Source organism: Falco punctatus (genome assembly GCF_963210335.1).
Source record: "Falco punctatus genome assembly, chromosome: 6".
Taxonomy (NCBI): domain Eukaryota; kingdom Metazoa; phylum Chordata; class Aves; order Falconiformes; family Falconidae; genus Falco; species Falco punctatus.
In genome coordinates this window covers 62817659-62837853 of record NC_137585.1, presented here as the reverse complement: position 1 = coordinate 62837853, position 20195 = coordinate 62817659, and the positions used below count along the sequence as shown (strand labels likewise).

The window sequence follows — 20195 nt, the reverse complement described above, 5'->3', positions numbered from 1 at the left end:
GGGTGATCAAGTACATGGTTTTCAGTGAATTTTGGTGAATTCTGTAATTATACAAGTGAAGAAGATAAAAGGGGGGGGGGGGGGGGGGGAAACAACATAAAAGACAGAAACCCCCTCAGGCTTCAGGAAGGAAGTGCACCAGGGAAGTTTGTATCATGCTGGCAGGAAAATTAATTATGGAAGCTTTCCACTTCCATCTGCCACTTTCAACAGGGTCAGTGCCCGACTGGGTTTGCCCTCCTTTCTGGTACATTCCACCACACTATCAGCTAAAGAAAGCCTGCTGGAGTCCAAAGAGTGCAACTTTTTGAGAAAAGCCAAGACTGTCAGAGGTCCCTTGAGCTCCCAACAAACTCCTGCAAGAAGTACCTCAAGATGCGTACAGGCAGTTTGTCCAGGGCAGAACAGGACACTACTTGTGAAGGTGACTGTATGGAGTTACAAAAGAGGGAACTCTAAAGCGCTCACCATGAAGAGGATGTCCCCTTCAGCTCCAGCAGACCTGTACCATGAGGCTTGCTCAGCCTTCCAGCAAGATACCTGTTGTGCTTTCAGAGCAAACCAGCTGAGGGGCACAGCGTGCCTGGTTGACCATGAAGCCCAGGTGCCCACTGGCTCCTTCAAAACCTGAAAAGTCTTACCGGGCAACATCTTCAAAGGCATGAAAATGTGGAAGCAGAAGGAATTCAGGCACAAGACACAAGATCAGATGTTATTCTTGACGGACGCGGAAACCCCCTTTGCTCTCCCACATGGCATCTTCTTCCCCCTTGGAAAGTAGATGCATGACCTATCAGGTGCTTGGGATGCTGATGGGAATCTCTGATGCCATTGTGCTAACTTAAAAAGTCTATAGGGCCTTCATTAAGTAATAAAATATTTTGAATGATTTTGTTATTAATTATGTTGCTTTTTTAGCTGTTGCATTAAATAACTAGACACCCATATGGAATTGGGGGAGGGGGAAGCCACAGTAGCGTAAAGGAAAGGGAACCAGGGAAATGTGAAACTTTCATGTGAGATAAGAACCTCATAACACTGTTATTATATCCCTCTGCAGTCAGGCGGTCTCCTGGTTTTAATAAAATCTCATTTTCCTTAAATTTTCCCATGTGGCCAACGTATTATGTGTGGAGTTTAATGTAGCAGGATATGATCTAAACTTAGACTCAGGTGGTCTGGGCCCTCTGGAACAAACGGGGTGGATTGTCAAGCCCTGGATGGGGGAATATGAACAGCAATAGAAAATGCTGCCTTTTTAAAATTTTTTTGCCTCCTTTTTCAACATCTGAAAAGACCTTACTATATGCAATTAATGATCCAGCCAGCCAGCCCAAATCAAAGAGACATGCATGCAGCTGTGAAGGGATGGGCATGAGGGGGGGAATATAATCAGCACTCACTTTTCTTTGTTGGAAGGAACAAAGAAATTAAAATTTTTAAAATGTTTCAAGATTTTGCAAATGATTGATTTGTGTGTTTTGGTTAGTTTTTTTAAAATTACTTTTTACTTTGTAAGGGTATCTGTTCCTGTACACTACTCCAGTCCTATTCCCTGCAGAATTTCTTAAGGTTTTCATTAGGATAGGGATATCACATTCATTAGGATCACTGGTCCTGATGAATTCATTTTTGTTGTCACATACAATTCCGTAAGTGGACTTCACTTATAGTTCCGAGGGTGATCCTCTGTCACACAGCATCAGTCATCAGATCCTTAAGAAAGAAATATTCCTGAAATGGGATGTATTTCAGTATAAAGAAACATTCTCTGCAACAGCTCCACTCGAGAGCATTGGGGCTTTTTTTTTTCATTTTTCTTTTTTTTTTTTTAATTAAAGAGGTACACCATTAAATTGCATGTTCCTAAGAGCAGCTCATCAAGAGGCATTTCCAGAGCTGCTGCAGCACCGAAGCAAATTCTTTATTCTGGTTGTAAAGCTTAGTTCAGCCAACTTCTTATTTTATTTGCAACATTTCCTGTGCTTCATGTGCTATTTCTCCATGCATTTCCAGAAGGCGTAGTCAGGTTGCTGCTGCAGAAGGGACAACATAGGGGGGCAGCTAAACAAGACATAATGGATCTGTGGTGCCCTGCTGAGCATCGATTTAGCAATTTCTGTCCGTGGCTGCAGGCTTCCAAATATAGGATCTCACAGTCAGAGATGACCAGGATTAACTGGCAGGACTTCCTGGATCCGTATTGACCGGTCATCCCAGTCAATGTCAAAATAGCCCCCTTCACTGCTTGCAGACCAGGACAGATTGCTACATGGAAAAGGAGCCCACCTAGCACCTAGACTGTGTGTTGGGGGAGGTGGGGTGTGTGTGTGACTGTACAATCATTCCAAATGTGTTGACGAATATTGGCACAAAGGAAATACCCAAGCAGGTTGGTTTAGGCTGCAAAGGAAGGTGAGAAATCCTGAGCACCCAGCTGTGCCCCATCTACTCTGACCACAAAGCATCTGACAACCTGAGGGAACCTCAACCTCCTTTAGAAAGCCAGCAAGACCCTGTCCTGCATGTGAAGGTAGGGAAGTTGGGGCAGAAAAGTTAAGTGCCAGGGTCTTTGGCAGAGGACTCAGAAAGCCTTGCTTTCCTGCTTTCAGTGTTGCTTTGCAGTAAGGTATGGAGGCTTGTAGAGGGAGCAGGTCTGCACTTGAGACACAAGGCACGTTTTCCCTGGTACCTCCCTCAGTAGCAAGGCCAACTTGAAAGCTTCCTACCTCCAGTTGCTTTCTCCTGAGCCTCCTTCCTGTCCTGGTAAAACCCACAATACCCATCAGTGTGTTGCTCCATGCAACTGCAAGAAGGGGAATCCAGATGGCATGGAAAACAACAGCCTTAAACACTCTTCAGTAATTCCCAAAAGCAGAACCACCACCTTAATAAGCAACTGTAGCTGCCATAAATGTGTCTTAGTGTTTTGAAGATACCAAGTGGGCAAAGGTGCGAAAAGGGAAGAACAATCTCATGTCACAGATAGGGGACAACTGTCTCAACAGTGAAAGTCCAATGCACTCATCCTACTCCTTGTAGAGCCACAGTAATGATTGCCAAAGAGAAACCCTCTGGTTTGAGCTAGTTTACACCCACTTTGTGCTTCTGTAGATCGTCCTGGTCAGCAACAGATAGGACCTTTGGGACATATCAAAAGCTATGGATATTTTGCATCAGAGCTGGGAATTGCACCCTGATCTCCTAAATTGCAGCCCAAAGCATTACTCAGGGGCTCATCCTTTTATATTAAAACAGTGGAAACATTGCCTCCCTAAGGACTTGTTTACTGGAAAAACTCACTCCCTTTAAATTCATGCTGTTATACTCTGGAAGAATTTTCATGTGTCAACAGCTAAGCAAAATGATTAAAGATAACTCTTTTCTATTCCCCTGATTAAAAAAAGAAAATAATAAAAATCTTATCGGACAAAGACAACCTTAAAATCCCTTTTTCCATTTCCTAGATCGATAGACACAATAGGCTATACCAAGCCCACAGCACCACCCATCAGCCTGCTGAAACAACTCATTCAGACTTTGCTCTGGTTTCAACATACATCTGGAAGGAAGAAAGTCTTTTTGAATGAGTACCTTTCAAGCCGTGTCAAGTGAACACAGGCTTTGTAACCAAAGGGGCGTTGAGCAAGATGCAGCTCATCAAGACTCAGAATTACATTGGTTAGATCTGGGGCCCAGGAGGCTGTTGCCTTCCAGACACAATGCTCCAAGAGTTTTGATCAATCTCAGATAATGCTGAACCCCAAGAGGGAAAATTAGTAAAAACTGGTCAACTGATCTCCCAGTCTGGCAACAGCATAAGAGCTAATCTTCCTTAATCTAATTCAATGGACTCTGCTTAGCGTCCCCTGCCCTTTCATTCTTCATATCAGAACAGCAAAGGGTGAAATCAACTCCTTTCTGCTCTCTGATTCTGCAGCAGGTTGTACAGACCTTACATTACCCCCTTCTACCCACAAAGCGAAGTGCTACACCAAGACGCTATTCTTCCACTGCCATCTGAGATTTCCACCCAAAGCCTAATGCTGCCCACCTGGTAAATAGGAATGTCACCTCCCATACCTGCGCTATTGCACCCCACGCTTTGAAGTTTCCAGGATCTAATTATATCACTTGATTTGAGCAGGAAGAGTGGAATACAGCCTAAAGCAGTGTTTGCTTACAGAGTAACTCATCCTGCCTGCATGCTTGTTCTTCAAACACAAATGTCAACAAAACCTCACTTTCCTAATTCATGAATTTTGAAAGAGCTTTTTCTGGTTTCTTTTTTTTTTTTTTCCCCCTTTCTTCATTTCTTCCTCCTTTTCCCCTGGGATTCTCAGAAGGGAAATAGTCAGGTTTTATTACAGAGGTCACTACATAAAGCCTGTGGGTTTGATGGTCCACAGTCTTCCTCATTGCCATTTGATCCCATATAACATTATTATAAAACCCTTCCATGTGAGGCCAATCATATAGAAACCCCCCATGACAGAATATGAGCAAAGCCTACATACAGTCCTCAAATGCAGCAAAGAAAAGGAGATATAGCAATTCCTGGGAAGAAGAAAAGGGCACATTTCACTTCCAGAGACTAGGAACACACAGCTTATGTTAAACCCATGGATGTAGACATCATCTGGACAAGGCACTCTCTGAGTCACACTCTAATGAGCCATAAATGACAAGAAAGTTGCAGACAATCAGGCCGTGAAATTACAAGTTTTGCATCTGAATTCACCCTGTCTGCAGTGCTGCATTCGAGTTACTTTCTGCACCTTGTTTTGCTGGGATGATTGGCTGATTTCAGCTAGTTGCAAGTTCTTATTCTGATAGATCTGAGCTGTACTATTGTGAAAGTTTTCCAGACCTGTGGAGGAACACTTTAATTCCAAATAAGAAAAAAAAAAATTAAAAAAAAAGGGGGGGAAGACTTGGGAGATTTTATAAAATCATGACTTTTCTTTAAACCATGCCAAAGTAAGTTTTTACCTTAAAACTATCTGACAGCACTGGGATAATATTTTTAATGCACACAAAGCACTCATTAGGAGAACTTTCAGGCTTAAGAATTATGCTCTTGTTTATTATTGCTTCGTAACATTTCTTTAGTAAATATGATCTCTTCTTTATTCTTCATTTATAACCCTCTTTCATGACAAATACCAGTGGAGTGACTCCCCTTAAACACACACTTCTCCCATTACCCCTTTGCTTCTATTGCCCTTTCTCTGTTTATTGATTACAGCAACAGTCAATCTATTTTTTCTTCCCCCCCCCCCTTTTTTTTTTTAATGGATATATATCATTGAGCCTTACAGCCACAAAGAACAGGCATTTTGAAACTGGCCTGAGTGGGCCAACAAGGATTTAATTCAAAGGCTCATAGAATCAATACTAGCCTTTGACTTGTCCTTATTTTATCCTTGTTGATGGTTGATGTCTGTTGTCAAAACTCCTGGAAGGTGTCTGCTGTGATTTGCTATACTGGCTATGGAGACTTTAATGAGCAGAGTTGTTCTTATATTTGAGATCACCTTCAAAATCCATTATCTAGTCTCACTAGAGAGATTTTGGAAATCTTCCACATGGACAAGCAGCCAAACACCTCCTGTCTCACTGTTTTCTTCCATTGGACTTACCCTTGCTCAAATTGGCCAATTTATAGCCCACAGTTCTCATGACCTGTCTTACCAGCCTAGGGCTTGCTCCCCACTGCAGCAACAGCTCTGCACTGGATTTGGGGACACCCAGCCTCCCGCATCCCTCGGGTTCCCAAGACAAGCTGGCTGGCCATAGCTGCCACAACGTTTCCCATTTGTCTAGTAGTTTTCACAGGAATATTCCAAAGAGCACCCCAAGCTGACAAGGAGCCATTATCCTCATTGCCCTACCCAGGAGAGGAATCAAAGGGAAAGATTTGCCCCAGAAAACATCCATCAGTGAGTCACACAAGCCACAAAACCCCATTCCCAGCTCCTGGTCTAGTAGCCACATCATGCTCCACATAAGCTCATATGAAGCAAGAGGACTTACAGCCTCCCTTTAAAGAGCTTGCTAAACCCATTCCCAATTCTTCCTTTACTCAGCCTAAACAGCAAAACCTCTGATAAAATCCCAGGATGAGACTGGATCTTTACCACCATATTTTGGCCTGTAGCTCTAAACAAATTGAGAAACCACATCCTTTCTAGCGGTCCTTGCCCTGTTTCAACAGAGCCACAAAAACGATCATCACACCAGCCCTGTTCACGAGGTGCCCTGCTTTGTTGAATAGGTGCATTTCATGTAATTTACTTTCTGTTTAATCGTTCTCATGCACACGTTAATTGTTCTCCTACATGAGCAGGATATTAATCGGAGCTCAGATAACCTCTCTATCCTACTTTACATGCTGGTTCACGCTTTCCCTTATTTTAACTGGAGCCATTTTTAATTCCAGTTAGGAAATTGATTATTCACACTTTTATTTGCCTTCTTTAAGAAGAAAGCACAAGGAGCACGAGAGGAATTGTAAACGCTTAGGTTAAGACCAGAAATGGAAATCTTGCATGTCAATGTGTGTGTGTGTACGTGTCATGTGCATGAACAGACAGGCAGGAAAGTGTCCTCATCATGTTCCCGATCAATACTTCGGATGCTTTTTGCAGCAAAGGTGCTGAGGCCAGGTCACCAGGGCTCAGAGGACAGAAGTCTTTTTAGGCTGGCAGAAGGGCTGAATGCAGACCACAGCCAGTCAGAGAAAAAAAGTCTCAACCTAGTACTAAAGCCTCAGCAATGTCGCGGTCTGCCTTGTTTCTATGTGCAAAGCCTGCGCGTGTCTCAGGGGCTGGGAAATGTAGCACAGCAGCACACCTTGGGACCATGGAGCCAGAGGGGGAAATGGAAATGGTGTTGTGCACCTGGTGGGTCAATGGAAATGGTCCCCTGGCCTTGGGTCACCCACAGGAAAGCACAAGGCTGGCGTGCTCTTGGTTCTTGCTGGTGGTTTGCTTATGAGCAAGGGGATGGTAAAGTAGGTATGCCGGTCCCAAATTCCTCAGAGACCCCACCGGACCTCTTAGCTATGTCTAGCAACACTAAATGCAGATTTTGCTGGGCATTTCTTCATCTGAGCCGGTCACTCAGCTCCCTCAACAGGCAACAGGAAAATTGGCAATTTCCATCCACCTGAGCTCTTTCAGATGCTGACACTGGGATGAAATGGTTTACTGTTCAGAAATTCCCATTCCTCTCCACGGACTGCAAAAATGTGGGATGACTGCACCCTGTGGAGACATTGCAAGGTGTTTAAAGACAATCTAGGCTTCACGGCACCTCTCCCAGGGTGCTGCAATTTTTGCTAGGGGGTTACAAAAAGTGGAGGGAGGCAAAAGGATTTGCAGGAAAATACAGAGCAAGAACAGATTTCAGCTATGGCAAGCTGAAAGATGCTAGGGACATGGTAGGGAGAAATCCATCATGTCCAGAGAAATCCCCTACACAAAATGTTTCTCTGTTATCCAGGCATGTTACTAAGGTGGCTCATTTAAAGCTGTAATTTTAGATACCCTGAGTTTTCATGCCCCCTGCAGCCTAAGGTGTCCAGATGAACACTGTCCCTCATGATACATCATAGTGAGTGGCAGGAAATATTGCATCATGTCATTCTCTGGCAAATGGAGAAATACTTTATTGTGGGTTTCTGGAGTAAAGGAGGACACAAAACCAGACCACAGCAATCACCGTTCTCAGCTGTTATTTTTCTTTTTCAGTATTCTTCTCCTTTTTTTCTTCCTTTCTTTTTTTACTTCTGATAGAAATACCAAAAATCTGTGCATAGTCCACATTCTTCTGAAAATAAAAACTGTTAAGTAAAAGAGCTGGCTTTGTGATGATGATGATGTAATAACGATGATGACGATAATAATAATAATGATTTAAAAATCTATTTTGGACAGTTAATGCTTGACTGGCTCTTATCAAAATTGAGAGGAAGGATCCAGAGTCTGATTCTGTGTTCACATACATGGACAGTCTTGACTTCCTCTTGCACACTTGATTCCACTGAGGTCAAATCAAGTAGTCAGGTTGGTTATACGATGCAGACGAACTTCACCCATGGGTTAAGAACACATGCAAAACCCAAACTTTCCTTTTGACCTGCTTAAGACTCAGAAACAGACCTGCAGCTACAGGAGTTAGAAGCCAGCATAATGTCATGAATCCAACTATTTGATCTGTGGCCAGACATGCTCCCATGAAGTAACAACAGCAGCAGAGTCCAGATGCATTCCAGATAGGCTGTGTGCCCCTGTGCATAATGCAGTGAACCAGCTTACCCCGCCTGGCAGAGGCAGGTAGGATCTTTATTTCGATCTGGTTTCTACTTTTCCAGTCGAATGCACCGGGAAGCTCCACTATCAGTCGTAAAAGGTTTGGTGCTGCTGAACTGGAACCGTGTTTCTAATATGATCAACGAGGAACGAGGCTTTGCTTGTGATTCTCAGGCACCTTCAGGTCTCTATTAAGCAAGAGGAGACAGCAACTGGCAAAACTCCTGGAAGCTGTGGGGATTTGACTGCTGGCAAGAGAGCTCTTGCAGTTCCAGTACAGCCAGGCTACAGCAGTCCTTCCCTGAGTATTTACAGTGCTATTGAACTTGATATTTCAAGCAAACTAGATGGGGACCTGACTAAATGCTCTTTCCTCAAAGCTGTCAGCAAGCAGCAGTGCCAGGGCTGTTACCTACCTATCCTGTCCTTCCACTCCTGTTCCCTCCAAGCAATGCATTTACAAACCCTGGTGGGATGCAATTGCTTGGATGTGGGCTAAGAACTCCAGAATCACATCTATATTCTCCAAATGGCTGTGGTTTGGAAAGCCCAAAGCCCAACTGCATTTTCCTCCCACCCCCAGACTGCAAGCTAACTGGCAGGCATGGAGCTACTCTGATAAAAGTGGAGACAGCAGGATTGGTCCATAAAAAACAACACCTGGCTTAAAATCTCCCTCAAAGTAACAGATATTTTAGATTCTGTCTGCATACAGTGACCCTCTCTAAAGAACATCTGCTCTGGTGAACATCAGTTATGAGTTTTCCTTCTGGAAGCCTCTCTAAGTAATAGTGCACTGAGGGCTGAGTAAAACTTCATTAAATCTGGCAAGCCTGAGGACTGTTTTTTGCTCTGGACCCTAGCGGGGGGTGGGGGGTGGGGGGGTGGGGGAAAGAAGAAGCAACAGAAGGCAATGCCCAAAACAAGTCCATGCACAGAGTCAATCAGGAATAGGAGCCCCAGGGACACAGCCCTATTGCAAGGAACATGGATTCAGACGTGGGGGATCTGATGACAAGCCAGAGACAAACATAAAGAAATCAGGCTGGGATCGCCATAGACAGCTGGAAGGGTGGAGGGAAAGTTTTTAGGCAAAGTGCTAAGTAGAAAAAGGATCCAGAAGCAAGTTTACTCCTGTTGTCTGATCGCCAGATATATTCAGGGAACAGAACTTTATGCATCCTTTATATGAGAGTGGGATTTCATCAAAGGGATAATAACTGCATCATCAATTTCTCTTTCGAAATGAAACCCAAACATTGCCTGAATGCAGAAGCCAACAGCAGTAGCAATAACATTGCTAGAAAGAACACTGTAATTGCAATGCCATAAACCATAATCTTTGTTTTAGAAATAACACCTGCTCTCCAAGTGACTTACTCTCTGTGGTACCACCTCTAGAAACTCCCTGCAAACAGTGTCAGCCAGCTTAGAAGCTCATATAAAACACTCAAGCACACCCGCTTCGTGAAAACATATTAACTAAATGGAGCTGCAGGCTTCATTCTCCTTTGCTAGAAGATGATTCCTGCCCCCAGCTCCACTCCTCATAATTTATTTTCCCTTTTTAAGTGCTGATACACACTGTCTTACCAAAAAAAAAAAAAAAAAAAAAAAAAAAAAGAAAAAAAAAGCTTTTCTGATTACAGTGGCAGAGAGAAGGCTGCAGAGCTGCTTGCTGCTCTGCATGGAAAACTTGAATTCACTTTTCTCTAATGCAGATTTCTTTTTTATTTCCTTCCATTGTTTTCAGGTTTGGTTGGGTTGGTTTTTGTTGGTTTTTATTTGAAAGTGCAGACATACTTATTATCTTTTCCATCAGGAAACCTCGAAGCTGCAAGAGTGGGGGAAAATTACCCCAAAGAGCAACAGAAAAGTATTTAAAGCAAGGAGGCAAGAGGGTTTGTGTGGCTCACTGGGGAGAGGAGGGGGATGGAGCAAATGACCCGTCTGAAAGAGGCCAGGTGGAGTTCATGCCACTCCATGGTTCAGGGCAAAGTGAACTGGGGACTTGTGAAAGGTGCCAGCTCGATGGTCTGGGCTGCAAAGGGAAAGTTGCCTTACCTGCTTGTAATTTATCTACCTGAGTCTGTCATGGAAATGTAATTGCTTTTTAATCAGGAACATGATAAATCAAGGGCCTCTGCATGAATTCGCACTAATGAAGGGGCACAACTGTGTTCAATCCTCAGCGACTTTCTGTTCCCCTTCCTTTCTTGCCAGAAGCTGCCCGTGGGAACCACCATCCCCTCCTCATCCCGTTGTTGAACCCTTCACCAAGAAGACTTGGGTATAAGGGATTCATTTCTCTCTAGCCGTTTTCCTCTGTGGGGTCTGCCAACAAATTTCTTATCAGCCACAGGTCTTAAAACTGTGTGTTTGGACCCCCCCCTGCGGGCACCATTGGGGGAAATCTGAGACTTTAATAGGACTCACATGACCAATATGAAAGAGAGAGCAAAAGGCACTGCCGGAGAAGGAGGGAGCGATAGATGGATGCTGGCCTTCACAGGAGGAGGGGATGCTTTCCAGGATCGAAATAAAACTCACCCAATATTGCTGCAAGAAAATTACTCTGCGCATTGCCTGGAGCCTCCCAATGTAACAGGAGTTTCCCACTGACTTCAAAGGGCTGTAGACAAAGCCCACAAAGAGTTTTTCACTTCTCCGTGCTGACAGACAACTGAAAATTACAAGAATTGGAACAAATCTTTTCTCCTCCTTTTGTGATATGCAGGGATCCCCCAGATGGACCACTCCAACATGATGCGATTTAGTCCTTAGGAGAGGCACCAGGGTAATAGGTTTGAAAGGAAACTTGCAGTTTATCCACAGAGCATGTAAAGCAAAGTAGAGGTGAGTCTGGAGCCACTAACAGGATCCAGGCTTAAGATTTAGAGTAAGTCTGGGCCCCCTCCCCACTGTGACTTATTCTGTGCTTGCCTTTGGGTAGCATCAGCAATTCAGGAGGACAGAGTCAAACTCAACAGCCAAAACTGAGATGTAAAACAGACACGGGAAGCCCTTCCCTTACCGAGGATGGAACAGCAGCTTTGGCAAACCTCGCATTCACGTACACCCCAGCACCATCCACTAATGCTAGATGTTGACGTGAGCATTGATGGGTCCTATGAATCATGGAAGTATAGAACAGAAAAATGGAATCATTTAGGTTGGAAAAGACCCTTCAGATCATCCAACCTCACTGTTAACCTAACACTACCAAGCTCACCACTAAACCATGTCCTATGAAACGAAAACATCCAGCTGTCTGGTCCAAGGGCAGAAGGTTTCCTACCCTGATGTAAAGGACCAAGTCCAACAGTGCAGCCTGGTACTCTCACTACCCATGGGTTACGCTACCAAGTCTTAATTCCAGCTTTCTCCTCCACCTCCCACAGAGCTGATAAAAATGATGTGGCCTTTATTTGCCTCCAGACCCAGTGCTCTTTTCCCAGCTCTATCTGTGGGACTTCTATTCCTCCCAGCAAAGGGAGCCGCTCTGCTCCCCAGCTAGGGAGCTCCCTCACCGTCTGAGTCCTGATGAAAGGAGCAACACTTGAAGCCAACCCGAATGGCTTGTGCCCTGTTTCTAATTAGCACATCATCTGCTTATTTCTAAAAACAGCCGCCTGAATGTGAGCCTGGAAGAAGAGTCGCTTGCAACAGCACCTCACACTCCAGGCAGCCCGGAGTCAGGCCAGCGAGGCCACCTGGCCACGCACCAGGGGATCTGCTGTGGTTTTATAGCCAACGGGGAGGCTGGTACCTCAACCCAACCCCAGCAGAGGAATTCAGGCCACAGGGTATTCAGGAAAGCAAAGCAGGGTGATTTTCCCAAGGGCAAGCTGAGGGGGAAGCAGCTGAGCTGCCAGCCTCCTCATCCCCTCCACCCTGGGAGCTCCTCAGACCATCGTCTTCTTTAGTTTCTCTCCATGCTTCAAGTCTCATGCCGGGATGCCCAGACTGTGCCTGAATACTCCACATTAACATCTTCACTGCTTAATACAGAGGGCCCACGTACACGGGAAAAGCAGACTGGAACGTGCTTTTATGGAGTGACTTCTAGCTAGAGACAGCTGTCTAGGTATAGGTTCTCTCCTCATTTTGATTCATTCCTGGTCTGTACAATGATGCCCTGAACATGTCTGCCTTTCTTTTTTCCATTTTTTTCCCTTTTTCTTCTTTTTTCTTTTTTTTTTTTTTATTCTTTTTTTTTTTTTTTTTTAAATTCATTATGCAGCACAGCAGGAGTTTAGCCACTGAGAAACTTTCTGCAATGCAAAAATCATGTGCTGTCTCAGGGAACAGATATGTGTGGGAGAGAGGTAATTACTGTTCTCCGTATCTGTCTTTAGCTCTGAAATTAATCCATTGAGAGCACTGAATTAACTTAAGACCAGAGAGATCTGAGCATTGTTTCTGGCAGTTTGTCCCAGTGATGCTGGACCTGGTGCAAGCCTTTGGACAGCAGCCAATGCAGACTGCAAGCCAAAGGCAGCACTGCAGGCATGGCAGTTCCTGCAGGAATAGAAGTCACTCTATGCAAGGGATGCACACAAGAAATTAGGGAAGATTCATTGTCCTAACCACCTTCCCAGATTGTAAGGAAGCCAACAGTCAGTCACACTGGCTGTTAAAGATTTGTCCCTAAATCTCTTACAGTAAGAGAGAAGAGGGCAATTAGAAAAACATAGGGAGGGAGGGAAGTGTCAGGTCCAGGTCAGCACAGAAGCATGGAGAACCAAGAAAAGGATGGCATTGCCTCTAGCCTGGCTCTTATTTCAGATGTGAGTCCAGTCTAACCCAGCATCTCCTGAGTTTTAGTTCTGCAACAGCAGCAAAGTGAGATACTTTTTTTCTTTTTGTTTGTTTGTTTAACTGTGAAACAGCCACTGCCCAGTGAAACCTCTGTGTCTTTGTCTGGAGTGAAGCAGGAAGGGGACTCTACATTGAAAAAGAAGCAAAGATTCAAAAAAAAGACAGAGAGTGGATGGTGGAATTCAAGATTCAGGGCCTGTTATCTCTCCAAAGCTTGGGCCTTTCCTACACTAAGGAATTAGAGATGGGAAGCATAAACCTGTATCTATATTACATCTTTAGGTATAGTCTTGATTTAATGATCAAGTCAATCCTAGACTTCAGGGCTGTCAGGTAAATATTAGATCTGCCCCAGCCTAGAAGCAGCTTCCTACAGACAGAAAGGGCAGGCTTTGAGCTCAGGCAAGGCTCTACATTTTGCTTATGGCTTCTTCAAAGTTCATGTGAGACTAAATCTGAGTTCGGCTCACAACAGAAGACACATATTCCTGATCCATTCCTGGCCCAGGCTTCATACCTCCCACTCAACAACATTCAGATCTGTTTGGTCTGTCCCTTTTAAAATGTCCCTCCTCTGTCAATTTGAGATGCACCACATACCTGGGGAGGCTGGCTGGGCAGATTCAAGGCATACTAGTCAGCTCTGCCAGCTCGCCCACATGACATGACTGTGACACTCTCAAAAGGTATCGGGGTTTTACAAGCTGTGGGATTTCCTTTCTGAGCACAGCTCATCAAAGACCAAGATGTGACTTCTCTGAAGCTTTGCCCAACCAATCTCTAGCTTGATGTAAACCCCTGGAGGTATTCAGCTAAACATGGTCCAGATGACACTGGAAGACACAAGACATCAACAAATCACATCCAGGTTAAGACAGTAATGTCTTTATGGAGGCTGCCCAAGCCCAGACGATAGTAAAGTAAAATCAGAGCTGACCCGAAAAGCAAACTGAGCTTTCCCTCCCCGCAATGCTGCCTCTGCTTCATGAGCCTCTTTCTAAACTGATCCATTACCTTGCTTTTCCTTTCACAGTTTCTTCACAGCTCCATCTCAGCCAGAAGTTGAGCCATCTGAGCACATGAGAAAAACTTTTCAGATGTGAGATCTGGCTCAGAGGGAGACCTAAAGATCTCAGAGCAAAATGGGTATATTCGGTTCACCACCAATATCCCAAAGGCTTGTTTGTAGCCAGAGAAGAGCTGAGTCTTGAACACTTAATGAACCCTCTGACATTTCCCATCATGGCTCAAAACCACGTCACAGCTCCCCTTCTTAAATCCGTATTAAAAACCTCTCCTTTATAAACTACACTTTTGGTTCTCCCTGTTTGCAATTCATTTGGCAGTGCCAGCTTGGGAGGATTCACTCCATACAACAGGATCTCATGGCACTTTTCAAACATTCATGAGCACCCTTAAGAGAAAGGGATACAGTAAACAGACTCCCTTATATCTCTGGAGAATTAATGCTGAGTAAACTACACTAACTGACCTTCCCCACATACCAAGAGACTGTGGCAGCATCTAGCACACAAGCTTCACCTCCCAGCGCCTGATATAGATGCTAAACAGCTCTGTCTCCATGTGACAGTACAGTAGGCACTGATTGAAAACCCCCTGGCATGAAATGACCTCACATCACCTCCGAGCACCGCTGACAACCCTCAGTCTGCTTCATGCTGGAAAGAGTCTGCTGTATCAGTTTGCAGCTATTAGTCATCAGGAGAACTGGGAGTCACCTTCGAAATGCTTCCCTCCAAGCATTCCGGTCCCCTGCCCCAAACGTAAACACAGCCCACAGCCAGAGCTCGGTTTCCACAACTGTATCTGCCGAGCTATTTATATCCCTGGTCCTCTCTGCATAAACAACATCAGTAACTTATATCTTGCAGCAGCAACTGTGCTTGATTATCGGTCTGAGAGCTCTGCATGGGAGTTCTCAGCAGCAAAACCTGGGAAATACCGTCAGATGTTCACATCTGTGCCCTGCAAGATCCACACTTCGGTTCTTCCTTCTCCAGCCAGGGTGATCGCTCACCACCTGCAGATTGTGAGCCAAGGGATTTGGAAAGGCTTATGTGTGGAAGGGAGATTAACACGGGTTTGAGCCGTCTGGCTGGAAAACATGGGAGGCATGACAGCGGTATTCACAGCAAGGAACAGTTCAGTCCCGACAGGACAGTCGCTGCTTTTCTTCCCACCTTCTACACGGAAAGCTAAGCAAATCTTTTACATGTCCTTTCTTCAGTTTTAGTCTTTTGGACTCTTTTGTTTTTTCTTTTCTTTTCTCAGCTGGATCACAAGTGGGTGATGATTTCCATGGAGGCAATGGCCCTGCGGACTGCTGGGAGGAGGGCGGTTCTGGTCTCTCCCCATCAGTGGAAAGAATAGCTCAGAGGGATTACCTGCTCCCTAAGCCAGGTGAGCGGAGGATTCTGTGTGGTTGGAGCCCCATAGATCTAGGTTAGCACCCCTCTTGCGACAGGCTGCCCCTGTGACCTTGAACATGTTGCTTAGAGGTTCATCTCAGAGCCGATTAGGGGATTTAAAATAATTTCCCTTCAAACTAGCAGGAAGGGTTTGCTTACTTTTTTTCCCTATTTCTCTTAAATCTGTTAGGTCGCTTGGAATATCTCAGCCATAATCTCTCTGGGTTGCAGATGCAACCATCCAGCAGATGCAACTGCTATACCCACAGCAATAATTAATGAACTCCAGTCTTTTGACTGAGTGCATGGTTCCCATCTTATAATTTCTCTGTCTGACCAGATAAGCTGACCTTTCAGAGTCCAGTCTCATGGTAACATTGAACAGGAACTGTGGTATCAGACAAAAATCATCTGTAGGAGTGCAGTATCCTACAGAAAAACATCTTTCACTATAGTCTTCAAATGGAGCAAATAGAAATGAGGTGCAAACACCTAAGCAGCATGTCCCTTCACATGCATTCACACCAACCCTCCTGCTTTGCAGAGCCCAGAGAACTCAGATAACCTGGAAATGGACAGGACTTGCCAGTTCTCCTGGGTCCTCCCATGGGGCCAGAGCTAAACCAGCTACAAGATCTCTTCTGGGCTCCTCCAAAGGGAGCCATACGAGTGCAGGGAAGAATAGAAGCCATGCAATCAGATGGCCAAGAGCTATATTTAATTCTTGCCTCTTAATATTCATATCTCTTCTGTGCCCAAATAAAACCACAGGATTTTGCGATACTTGGGTGTGAACTTGTATCTAGTATGGAGATAAACCGAAACAGAACTGTATGAGATCTCATAAGATAAAATCCTGTCTTATTCCTGATCACTGCAGCTGTGACATTTTTGCCCTCTAGCTGCACAGACTATTTCAGCACTGCAAGAACTGAGTTGAGATCTCCTGTTGCAATGTGGATGCTTGTTTTGCTCTCATGTTAGAGAAATGCTCCAGACAGAAGAGTCACCGATGATCTTACAGAACAAAGATAACACCTCACATGCACCTTTCTGTGTGACATCCCCAGAGAATGCTACGTTCTCAAATTCAGATATTGTTAATATCTTCCATCAGTGGAGGAAAACACAGGGGCTGATCTTGTGAGACTGACTGCTGGAATAAAAGCACCCAGTTATAGCTTCAGTGTCAAGGAAATGGAGAGGGCAATTATATTAGTCCAAAGCACCTCAAGTTTTTGGTGGAGGTGGATGAATTTCATCCTGTTTTTCCTAAATTCTCCAAATTCAGGAATATAAAAGCACTGGGCCAGAGATGAGCATAGCAGGGTCGCAGAGTCAGTATTTAACACCAAGATGCCTCGGATACAAGTCTTTTGAGTTTTGAGATAATTTGGAAATTACAGTTTGTTTTCAAAGACCACTAGAAAAACGGAGAACAATGAGAGGTGTCTGCACTGTGAGGTGAAGCAGGTTTGAGAACGGCACGAAGCAATGCAACCCATGCAGACTGCCCTGGTGGTTTTAGCTGAAGGGCGCTATATTTATGCACAGGTACACCAGTTACTCCACAACCCCTTGTGACAGCCATCAGGAAGCCCTTCTAGGAGTGGTCCCAAGCCACCTGCACTGCAGCACACTGAGACCATATGAAGGCACATGCTTCATCCAGCCACAGGAGAGATTGAGCTTGGGTCCATGTGAAAGTATTAAGTGTGCACTGTTCTGGCAAACTTTGTTTAGACTGATGCTCCTACGTACGCTGCTGTTTTCAGTGGGGACAGTGGGTAACACTGGACTGGGTTTGATATGGTTGATAATATGGTTTGATATGGGTTGATAATAAAGACAGCCCCCTAAAGGCAGAATAAGAGGGAATAACCATCTTGATAAAAAATAGAAGAACCAGCCACCAATGCCCTTGACAGCGCCCAGGATTTCCTTTATGCTGAATCCAGCACACCATCCCCATCATCCTCTATAAGACCTCACTAGTGCTCCTAAATTTGGCAGCTGTCATCTACAGGAGTTACATGATCTGGAGCTAATGCAATTAGCTGTGACTTTGAAGGCACACAGCAGCTTCTCATCATTCTCAGAAGAGCCTTAGACAACTTGGGGACAGCAGCCAAGCTCAAAATGACTGCCAGGAGTGTCATGTGCTGTTCCAGAGCTCAGATAGTGTCTGCAACAAGAAGTGAGCCTTAAACAGATTGGGGGAAGGATGTGGGTGGGAGGGGGGAAGACAGGAATGAATGAAGACAAAGAAAGATCAACATCAGAGAAGGGATGGCCACGTGTTACAGGGTCAGACTGCAAAGGGAAGGAAAGGGGAAGGATGGTGGGGTGGGGGAAGATGGGACACAGTATATAGCAGAGGGGTTGGGGAGGGGAGCTCAAGAGGAAAATTATCAGGTGGATTGAACAGGGGAGCTGGAAGAAAGCATACACATTGAGAAGGGGAAAGCCAGTGCAATAAAACTGGGGAGCTGGGTTTAGTTTGTGGTAATTGTTAGGGTGAGTGCTTAGGGCTTCAGCAGCCTAATCTATACAGCATCAGCACTGGCATCACAAAGGAGACCTTTCAGGCCGGGTGCTCAGCTCCAAGCCCTTGATGGTTTGTGAATGCCCTCCCATCAGTACAATTTAACCCTTGCGCAGCGGGTATCACCCAGAATCCCTTTCATCCAACACATTTTAACATTGCTGCCAGTATCCACAGTGCTCGGCACTGAATCAGACAGGACTGAGAAGCTTTTCAAACACTGTCACTGATGATGGGTTATGATTAAATATGGCCTGGCAAAAAAGGTGAGAAGATTAAAGTGCCACCAAAGGCAGAAAAGAGAGACTGGCCTGCAGGAGATCAAGTCAAGAAATAGTCTCCGCTGGCCCATAAAGCTGCTTCTGTTCGTGCAGTTGGGTCTTTTATTAGTCTTGATATATTGTAGAAAGTTACAATAACTACTTCCAAAGACCAGCTTTGCTGCTAGAGGCTCTTAGGGGGCATGGCCCATTCTCTTCTTTCATCTTATTGCCAGAGAGGCACCGTTCGTGAGACACTTCTACCAAGGAGATCCCACCACTCATGGTTGGGGACCAGGGTCCCAGATGGACCGTGATGGCAAGTCTGGGGACTTACGCGTGTTCTCCCTTGTATGCCTGCAGACTGGAGAGAAAGCGAGCATTTAGGCACAGCTGCACAGGCAGAAGCTCTTCAGACTAGATAAAAGGAATAATTTTTTACACTGAGGGTGGTGAACACTGGCACAAATTGTCCAGAGAGGTGGTAGATGCTCCATCCCTGGAAACATTCAAGGCCAGGTAACATGGGGCTCTGAGCTACCTGATCTAGTGGAAGGTATCCCTGCTTATTGCAGGGGGGTTGGACTAGATGTCCTATAAAGGTCCCTTCCAACTCAAACTACCCTATGATACTATGGATGGCAGGAGTCAAAAAGGGCTGTGATACTACTGCAAGCCATAGTGGCGTTTCTTAGGATTTCCAACAATTATGCCAGCATTAACATACCTGTCAAGCCAGTGGGATTTCTAGATTCCCATTTTGACCCCAAGGTGCATATACATTTTCTAGGCTGATCTGGGTCACTCCTTAGCATCCCGCATGCTCCATGCGGCTATCAGTTAGGCGTGCAACCTGTGCATACACACAGATCTGACTTACTGTGCCTGCCACAGGCAGCCACCATTTGCATATGCTGTGGGCATCTGGGTTTCTTGGCCACACAACAGCCCTTGATGGGAAGTCTGTGCTTGCACACAGTTAGTGTATGACACATGCAAAGTAGACATGCTCAGAGCCTTCCATCATGGAGAAGCCTGCCAGAATCCAGGAGCCACAGATAAATGCAGGACTGCCTCCAGCTCTACATAGGAAAGAACATGCCTTCGTATGCTCCCTATGTATGAAAGTTATATGCAGATGTCTTACATCTCTGCCCTGAGAAAGAGTGGGTTGTTAGAGGCTGCAGCTCAACAGCTCATTGAATTCTGCACAGAGAAGGTCCCTTGTGTCATTTTGGGCTCCACAATAAGGTACATGTGAATTCCCATGTGTTTATTTTCAAGAACATAGAGTTCATGCAATGTGTGCAAGGGCAAATGCAGCCTGAAAACAGATGATAATCCAACCAGCATAGCCTGTTTTCTGCAGCTTTAGAAAGCACACACACCTGAGCACTGAGCTATCCCTAGGCACTGTCACGGCCCCGCTATCTGGACTATATTCCAACTTGAAGTGTCTCTGATTTTACAAAGCAAAGGAAAAGCCCAGCCTGGAGGTTCACACCTTCCAGGAAAATAGATGCATTAATATGAGTAACTCTTTCAAGGCTAGAGGGCTTGTGGGAGGAGACTGTAATTGTAAATTAATCCAGCATCACACTTACACCTTATAAGCCCAAACTCCTCCAACATCCCAGCTTCTCCACGCCTGCCAGTCCACACACCTCTGTGCATGCCACGGTAACCGAGAGCAGATGTTGAGAAGCTATTGCAAACAGATGCCGATCTAATGAATGTGTTGAGGCTGGGGCAACTGGTCATAGTAAGATAAGCAGGTGTCAACATCACATCACCTATGACACCATCCATCACCCTGTCAGGCTGA

At 45.1% G+C, this 20195-nt stretch overlaps 1 protein-coding gene across 6 annotated transcripts in view; it reads right to left on the bottom strand.

Moving 5' to 3' along the window:
• Positions 1–20195, bottom strand: part of PLXNA4 (plexin A4) — a 470690-nt gene that overhangs the window by 311189 nt on the left and 139306 nt on the right. The window contains exon 4 of one of the 6 annotated variants that reach the window (XM_080393435.1): positions 17403–18734. The exons of the other annotated variants lie outside the window; for them this stretch is intronic. Coding sequence (XP_080249561.1) covers positions 18597–18734 — 138 coding nt within the window. The 3' untranslated portion in view covers positions 17403–18596. Of the gene's footprint in view, positions 1–17402; positions 18735–20195 lie in introns of those variants that run through there. 6 annotated transcript variants of the gene reach the window in all.